This window comes from Mastacembelus armatus, chromosome 7, assembly GCF_900324485.2.
Source record: "Mastacembelus armatus chromosome 7, fMasArm1.2, whole genome shotgun sequence".
Classification (NCBI taxonomy): Eukaryota; Metazoa; Chordata; class Actinopteri; order Synbranchiformes; family Mastacembelidae; genus Mastacembelus; species Mastacembelus armatus.
In genome coordinates this window covers 24,540,484-24,549,381 of record NC_046639.1, presented here as the reverse complement: position 1 = coordinate 24,549,381, position 8,898 = coordinate 24,540,484, and the positions used below count along the sequence as shown (strand labels likewise).

Sequence of the window (8,898 nt, the reverse complement as noted above, 5' to 3'; positions counted from 1 at the left end):
CTTTGTGCACAATTTATAACAATTTCATAAGAGCAAGTGAACGTACGTCCACAGGATTCCCACCACAGATAACTCATAGAAATAGCTTTTAGGTTGTGCTAAATAACAGAAAACCTGAGGAGAAATGTGATGTAGCCAAAGTAATTCTGAATCAGAATCAGAAAATCTCTGTAATCAGACAGTAATTTATAAATGAAGGCCAAACAATCAGCAGAGGGGAAGGAAGAAAACAGCATGTGAGAATTTCCACTCAAGAAAAAAGGATGTAATTGGAGAAAAGGGGTAAACACAAACAGTATGTCATGCTGCCAGGGTTGTATGAATCCAGTGACTGTGCGACCTAAAGGCAGTGTATAGCAGCAGAGCAGTGTCAGTGCCTACATGCATCTGACACTGTAGCCGCAGACAAACACATAGATTCAATCCTGCAGACGGGTGTAGGTGGACAGATGTGTGTAGGAGAAGGTTTGGCACTATTATGTATATTTAGATGGGATTAGATACTTCACAGGCAGAGACAGCTTGTGAAGCAGAATTGTAAATGTTACCAGCTACAAGTGCATTTTCACTTTGCAGATTTGTGTTCAGTTTGGTTTCTGAATAATTGTTTTACTATTGTAAGAAAACGAATGAAATTGATGACATCTGTCACAAGGCTGAGTAATTCTCCCCGTTTTTAAAAAGTAGTGTTTCTGCTCCTGCACTCCTATCCCTCTACTGTCGTTAAAAACATCGGCGTTATTGTGTAGCTGTTCTGCTGTGAGATGAAGCCCGTTCATATCAGCAGAGGTGAGGATCAGCTCTACATGTGAGGACTGGATAAATAAAAGGACAGACAAGGCCTCTTACCAGACAGATGGGAGGAGGTCAGAGATTTTGATGTGTGTGTGATGAAAAGATGCCAAAACATGAAACACACCACAGATAGACACAAACTGAGCATACAGACAGTGGACAGCATAGGGTGAGTAAAACAAAGAATACTTTAATACTGTAGTAAATACAGCATCAATTAACAGTAGACAGGTATTTTAAATAAAACAGTGTCGGCTAAACATGTTTCCCTTTTCATGGTAAATAAAATCTCCAAAAAGTCCATTAAAAATTCAGTCACAACATTTCATGCAGTGAGAAGTGAGCCTGTAAGGTATTTGATCTCCGCCTGTGATACCACTGTTTTCTTTTAATGTAAAATAAACTAGAAAAACCACACACACACACACACACACACACACACACACACAAATAGGTAACTGAAATGGCAACAAACACATTTCAGAGATTTCAATTTTAGGTCATTATCCCCTCAACCCCCCAGATTTAATAAATAACACATTTGGCATAAAATTCTTAAGATATATATATATTTTCATGCCATATCATGCATTTTATAACATGTTGGCACAACGACCTAAATGCTGGTCATGCATTGTTTTGCACTTTTTTTTGTCACGCCTTCTATATCTGGTACACTTGTGATTTGTCAAGCAATGATAGATAGAACTAATCTGAGGGCTGTGAGTAATTATGTGAACACAGCAATTAAGACTCACTATGAAGAATATATATATTGTACAGGTCGACACTTGGTTTTAAAGCTATCTAAGTATTTGTATGGCATTGTAAATACAAGGAAGGTAACACATGTAATTGGACCCTCAACAACAAAACCTCAGACAGTGACTAGGACACTTGTGTGTTTCAAAGATTTGAGTTAAGTGACGTCACGTTGAGGACACTAAAATAATAATACAGCAATTTAGGAAGATAAAGTCTTACCACAGTTTATATGGGACTAATCTCTAGTATCTGGTTCGGTTCTGTGGGTTGTTGGGTAAAAGGTACATAAACATGCTGCATGGTAACATGATTAGAGCACATATCTCCATTAACTGAGACAATGTTGATTTGTCACATTTGGCTTACGTTGCCTAATGGAGCCACTAATCCGAACGTAAAAGAAGAGTTTGATATTGTGGGAATTAAACTTATTTTCTTTCTTACTCAGAGTTAGAGAAGGGGAAAATAAAAACTTCAAGTTAGCTTAGCTTATGTTAGCTTAGTTTAGCATAAAGACTGAGAGCGGGAGGCAACAGCTTGGCTTGGTCCTGTTTCTTTAATCCATAACAAAACTGAAGCCGAATTCTGCCGTCTAAAAGGAGGGTGGGGGTTCTCAAGTGGAACCAGTAAATGCCCTTCCGTTATAAGACAACTGGTCCCAGTGAAGAACGAAGTGACAGCATAGCCACGTGTTAATTTTCTGAGCTTTACAGGTGCCTCTGTTAGACGATGCCTGTGGCTCCAGCCTGTATGAAAAACTAAGCTCATAGTTGCTTCAGATTTACTGTTGACATGTGTGAGTAGTAACGTTATTGACCTTCTCACCCAAGAAGAACTCAAATGTGTCAAACTGTTCCTTTAACAACATACGAACAGCTCAGATGTTACTGGAAAACGAACTGACATTGCATTACATGATTGATGGATAATGACCACTTCAAAACAGCAGCAGTATGTTGAGCTACAGCAATCATTCACAATAAGCTATAAAAGCTACATAGTGGGCAGATAAAACAGTCTCTGACTGTAACAGCCAGAGACTGAACTACAACACTGTCAAAACTAGGGAAAGGTAAAAATTGTGTCAGTCGGATACACTTAATTTGAAATGTCTATATCATGAAGCTACAATTGCAAAATGTAAGTGAGTTTGTGGGTGGGGAGGTAGCGCTACCACTGAGCACAGGACGAGTGAACTATGTCGAGGCTATAGCTGCCTGATGGGGGGCAGAGTAAGGGTGTCCAGGGCGCTGTGGTAGAGCTCTCTCAACGCTCTCAACAGATACAGACGACAAAACATCTGGTTAAAGAGATGAGGTAACGGCTCCTGGACAGAAAGACAAGAAAAGGGTTAAATAATAGAAAGACAAAGGGAAGATGATGCTTAGAGATTTAAAGAGACAAAGCTGACAAAAAAAAACAAACAAAAAAAAAACACACTAATCTGCATGTAGTGTACAACAGGAAGGGAACACAGATACTGCACATGCAAAATCACACACGCATCATAGACATCCATGATGTAATCCAGTAATCAGCCTGATCTCCTTAATGAAAAGACACACAGAAATATATAAATACATCCTCACCCCCAGCACATGGACTCTGTTGTAGTACGAGCTGAAGTCTTTACTGAGAGACACGAGAAATTTACAGATCTGAGGAAGACGAACACATTGATGAGTTACAAAAACATCTCAACTGCAGACTGTAGTTGAAGGCATACCACTGATCACATATCTGGAAATCCTCCTACCTGCTCTGTCTTAATGTTGACTCTGGCTCCTCCCCCTTCACTGTCTAACGCTTGCCCTGATTGGTCGAGCAGCTCGGAGAATGGAATGACGTAATTGAACAGGAGAAGCCACTCGCCCTGTCAATCACAGCACAGAGACAGCACAAAAGCATCACTACTGAGGTGCTGCCATCAGAACTTACAGTTTATAGTCAAACATCTTTTTAATGGAAGGAAAGAAAAATAAACACAAAGGAAACCTAAAGGCATGAAAGGAAACAGCAGAGAAAAAGTAGTACCTCTTCTTTCAGAGCAGAGAAGTCGAGTTGGGAGCCTTCAGGGATTTCTGGGTAAAGACCTGCAGATAAACAGTCATGAAATCTGCAACTTCTATCTTATGACAAAGTGCCAATATTAAGTAAAACAAGAATCTCCTGAAAAGCACACTTCTTACCTTTCTCCACTCCTCTCTCATAGCTGTCAAACAGAGTGTGCAGTCTGGCACAATTATACATCACAAACACGCCTCCTCTCGGTCCCTTGGTGGACACGCCGCCCTCTCTCTGGACATCCAGTGTCACCTAAACAGACAGCTGTCAATCATTCTGGCACAACTAATCACAACACAGAACAAGCTTCAATTAATTTCTCTGAACAGAGGCGATCATAACTGTCAGGCTTGTCAAATCAAACACACACACTTCCTTAATTCCTGACAATGCAGCGTATCACTTGCTTCGAGACACATTAGGTGCAAACATAAAGATTGTATTAACTCACAGGGCTGGTGTGGACCGTTGACAGCAGCTCAAATCTGACAGTGGCAGAGGTCATGACCCTGATGATGTCATCCCATGTCTGACCTATAGAGGAAGAGACGGTACTTCACACCAATTCACTGACTTCATCTATAGTTAATACTTATTAGTATCAGGGAGGTCATAAGGTCAGGGAGGAATGACATGGTGTCTTGTGGCCTGTTTGACATTTCCAGACTATCTTTGCAAAGTTAGTGCAACTGGAAAAATGTTTCAATATAGATGTAACACTAAGTATTTTCATGGTACTTTTCAGTTGTACACAGCTGTGCAATTGGTTCATCAACTGCACAACTGTATTTAAATAAAGCAAAACAAAATGTAAATGAGCAAAATTTCACTAGAAACACAATTAAAAATAATCAAATAGCAATTACGCATTACGATTCATTAAGTTCCAAAATGTTATATAACATCCTATTAAGGCAGATATTTTATGGTGCAATAAAAACAAACGATCATACTTTTTCCAATGATTACCAAGTGTAACTTAACCTTAAATAAGATGAAGTGTTTTGCAATAAAAATCCACATTTTTATGCAACATCCATGTGTGCATATATGTATATGGTGATCACAATGAGCATATACATAAATACAGAATGTTTAATGTGTGTAAACAAACCTTCCACTTGATCTCCATACTTCATCTCTGAGGCCTCTTTCATTTGACCTCTTCTCAGTCTGGAAAAGACGAGGAGGACAAGAACTATGAAAACCTCATTATGCATAACAGACAAAGAACTGCATCATCACCCACAAATGTTCTTTTAATTTAGTGTTATCAGAAGAGGTGGGGAAGGCAGACAGGGCAGAGCAAATATGGGAAACAGAGGTAAAGACAGAAAGGGTGAAAAGAGACAAGTGTAGACAAAGAAAGTCACGAGTCTTACTGCAGGTACTGTGCAGCAGTAAGGTGAGAACCAGGGGTCTTCACAGGCCCACACACCAGATGTCTCTGCAGACACACAGAACAGAACAGGTAGAAAGAAGAACTCAATGCAGTAGCCAGATGGTTGCATGTATCTGTGTGTGTGTGTGTGTGTGTGTGTGTGTGTGTGTGTGTGTGTGTGTGTGTGTGTGTGTGTGTGTGTGTGTGTGTGTGTGATTACCTGTGTATGCATTGCTCCACTAGCTCTCCAAAGCATTGCTATCTGCTGCTGGCGGAACTCATCTTGACAGGAAGTCACGTGTAACGCTGTTGCTGTGGCTACCTGTGAAAAATACAACAGGGACATACAATCAGTGTCTTTACTGTCTGTTATTTCTATCAAGAAAGAAATGTGTTTGTATAGTGCACATTTGTGAGTGTGTGTGTCTCACTGTGCAGTCGGCTGTGGCTAGGTCCAGCTGTGCCAGGTGGGAAACACTGTCTCTGTGTACTGAAACAGATATACCAACAATCGCTTACCAGGAAACTGATAATACCAAGTGTTACCACACTAATCTTTGCCTCACATAAAGCTGCGATGACGCAACACGGGTAGTTTATTAAAGGATCTTGGGTAATACACCAACTGGACTTCTTGCCAACACTAAGCAGATAGCACACTTAAGCCTGTCTGTTAGGGTATGTATGGAGTAAGGGTACACATGGGAGAGCCGTCAGAAGAAAACCTTACCTGCAACCTCATCACAAACGCCGACATGTGAAGTATGCAAACCAATATTTGAAAGAGCCAGTGATTTGGGGAAAAGAAGAGCAGCATTAACCCCCCCCCCACCCAGGATGACACTGCCATGCAGTCAGTCAAGAATGCGAAAGTAAAAAAGGGCTGTCATCTACATCTGGATAACCAAGCCTGAAAATCCACCATGAACCACAGAAGCTTTTGGAAAATCCCTCACAGTCCTCTGACCTCAGCATCACTTAAGATCTGTGGGTAGATTTTAAACGATGCTGCAAGAAAGCATGAAATATGTCACAAACGCTCTGCAGGAAGTGGGTGACAATCCTTCGGTCAACAATAAAAAGATTGTTCTGTTTAAATAACTTTTAACATAAAAGCTTTACACTAAATTTAATTTGTCACCACTGAAACAAAGTGAGAAAATAACAAGATGAAAGAAAAAAAAAAGAGCATGGGTGTACCCTTATAATATAACCATAAACTGCAGCAAAAATATCAACAGATTCTCAAAAGCATGTGGCCTCACCTGTACAGGTACCAAGGCTAGGGTCATATCCCAGCAGCCCCTCCTCCTGGAACACCCGTTTAAGGTTGATTCGTAGCGCTCTCTCGTTCTCCCCATCCTCCACCTTCCTCCCTCCTCCACTAGTTCTCCTGCCTCTCTCCGTTTCTCTCTCTTTGTACGTGCAGTTCTCCAGCGCCTCCTGGATCTTCTCCTCACGCTCCTCATTGGTCCAGTTGGCTGGAGCTGTCGGCCAATCAATCCCCAGAGCTCGGAGGAAAGTGATGATATCGCTGTCTTCAGGAAGCGTGGGGCAATAGGTCACTTCAAATCTGACCCAAGCAAGAATAAGGGTATTAACCACAGCGCCATTTTTTTGGCTTGCAACTATTATTTTCACTGGCAATGTAGTCAATTACTTTATTAAAGATTTAGTCTTTAATATGATGGAAATGACTTTTTAATGTCTTAAAGTTAAATACTTTCTCCAAACATCAAAACATCAAAAATCCAAAGATATTCTATTTGTAATGAAGAAAGTGGATGTAAATATAAATCTGTTAGTATTATAATTCACTACATATATTTGTTCTATAGAATGTTCTCTGATAGATCCATGCTTTGACAATTTCCCTCTACACATAAGAGCATTTTGCCCTGCTAGGATAAATCCAGAACCTCACCCCTGTCTTCTCAGCAGCGCCCCCATGTGGTCAGCCAAGAGAACTGTCCTCAACTGGCCCAGAGTCAGTGTATCAGGAGTGGGTGTGTTGGGTTTAGAGTGCAGTGCTGGGCAGTTCAGGACCACACAGCCCTGCTTCTTGCTTGAGGGCATCAGGTACTCAGTGGCTCCACCTGCCAGAACGGCCCTGAAGGCTGCAGCTCGGTCCACTCGCACCCTCAGCCCTTCGTCCATCACCTCCCCAGCTGCTACAGGGAGAACCCCACTGCCACGGAGAGACAGCACCCTGGACATCACAGCTGGAGGCACCTGAATGGATACAGAGAATCATCAGAGACTGATGAACGACATGAGGGGAGTGACATGAGCTGACAGCCTCTGCAGAGAAAGATCAGACATTGGTAACTGCTTATCATCCATCCATCCATTATCTATACCCACTTATTCCTAACCAGGGTCCCAGGGATCTGCTGGAGCCTGTCCCAGCTCTCTTTGGGTGAAAGGCAGGGGTCCACCCTGGACAGGTCCCCAGTCCATCACAGGGCCACATAGAGACAAACAACCTCACACACTCACACTCACTCCTATGGGCAATTTAGAGTCACCAATCAACCTGACATACATGTTTTTGGACTGTGGGAGGAAACCAGAGTACCTGGAGAAAACCCACGCAAGCTCATGATGCAATGTGACGTGAGTCCACGCAGACACAGATACCTAGGGTCAGGTTCGACAACATAAGGCACATTTATCATCTTCCTGCACAGGGACACGTGAACACTCCCACCGGGGAAAGCTGCATAACCTTCATCACTATCCGTCTGACAGACAGATATAAAGAACAAAACAGGCCTTGAGATTTTTCAGCACAACCAGGCTGCAGCTGTGCGTGTTTGACCCACATTGCATCTGGTCCGCATGGGTTCATAATTACGGCCGCAGGCTTTTGGAGTCTGGTCGATCCTGATGGGGCAAAGTTAGCGGCCTCTCTGGAACCTTCTGGTCCCCTCGCTATCATTAAAAGCCGTGAAGATTTCTGGAGGTTTCTGGAAGTTTTACTGAACTTCTGTGACACCCAGAGGAAGCAGCGGGGCCTTATAAAGCAGGTAGTTCCGGTGCTCTGCTCCTATTGGCCAAGTCACGTTCGAAACAGTTGAAAACACCTTATATGAAATATTACTGCGCTACATTAAAATCTTATCAAACATCAGTGCTGGGACTATTTTGCTCAGCGGAAGTTGGAACATGTAAAGTTATAATGCTACAGTTATAGTGATAATGAGAAATCCCAGTGCTGACTCCATCGGTGAAAAGGGCTGTGAGCGCTAATCGGTGTTAATGGCTATTTCTGGTGCTGATAATACGATAAAACCCGCAGAATGAGCGTTAAATGAAAAAAAGCAGCAGCCAAACCAACCTGTCCGTCCGCGTACAGCGTGTTTAGCATCGTGCTCGGAGACAAGAAGTCCCTGTTTCGCAGATTTTTGGCGCTGCTCTCCTTGAACCAAAGCTTCTCGGGTTCGGGGAAGATCCTGTTGCTGTTTCCGCGACTGGACTCGGGGACGTTTTCACGCTTCCCACGCAGTGCGGAGCCCAGCGCCCGGACGGTAGGGGTGATCCGGAGCGGAGAAGGCTCCTCGGTAACGTTATTCTCCATCATCTCCACCACAACAACACAAGCAGGGAGCTGTATCAGCACAACCACACGACGCTCATCTCTCCCGGGGAAACGCGCTCACGCTGATTGCGGCTGATGCCCGTTGTGCTAAGCGTCAACACCGCGGGGTTTACGTGCAACGTCCCAGCCGATCACTGATCGATGTCGGGTATTGGCTGCACAGGAGGACCGCATTGGCTGCGTTTCCTTAGCGGAACTAATGACATGCAGTCCGTGTTTCCGTCGAGGTGAATTTCCGTGTTGAACCAGTGGAAGGTCGGCTTATAGCGCCACCCAGTGTGCGGCAGAGTAA

At 43.0% G+C, this 8,898-nt stretch overlaps 1 protein-coding gene across 1 annotated transcript; it reads right to left on the bottom strand.

The window, feature by feature from the left end:
- Positions 1-960: 960 nt before the first annotated feature.
- On the bottom strand, positions 961-8,842 carry dalrd3 (DALR anticodon binding domain containing 3). The gene is made up of 13 exons (XM_026333401.2): positions 8,346-8,842; positions 6,930-7,237; positions 6,271-6,578; positions 5,437-5,495; positions 5,226-5,327; positions 5,007-5,071; positions 4,739-4,797; positions 4,076-4,158; positions 3,750-3,876; positions 3,595-3,653; positions 3,317-3,433; positions 3,150-3,218; positions 961-2,887 (listed from the first exon to the last, which is right to left on the bottom strand). Exons 1-13 carry the CDS (start codon positions 8,586-8,588, stop codon positions 2,768-2,770), a joined length of 1,719 nt encoding a protein of 572 aa, XP_026189186.1. The 5' UTR covers positions 8,589-8,842; the 3' UTR covers positions 961-2,767.
- Between the last annotated feature and the right edge of the window lie 56 nt (positions 8,843-8,898).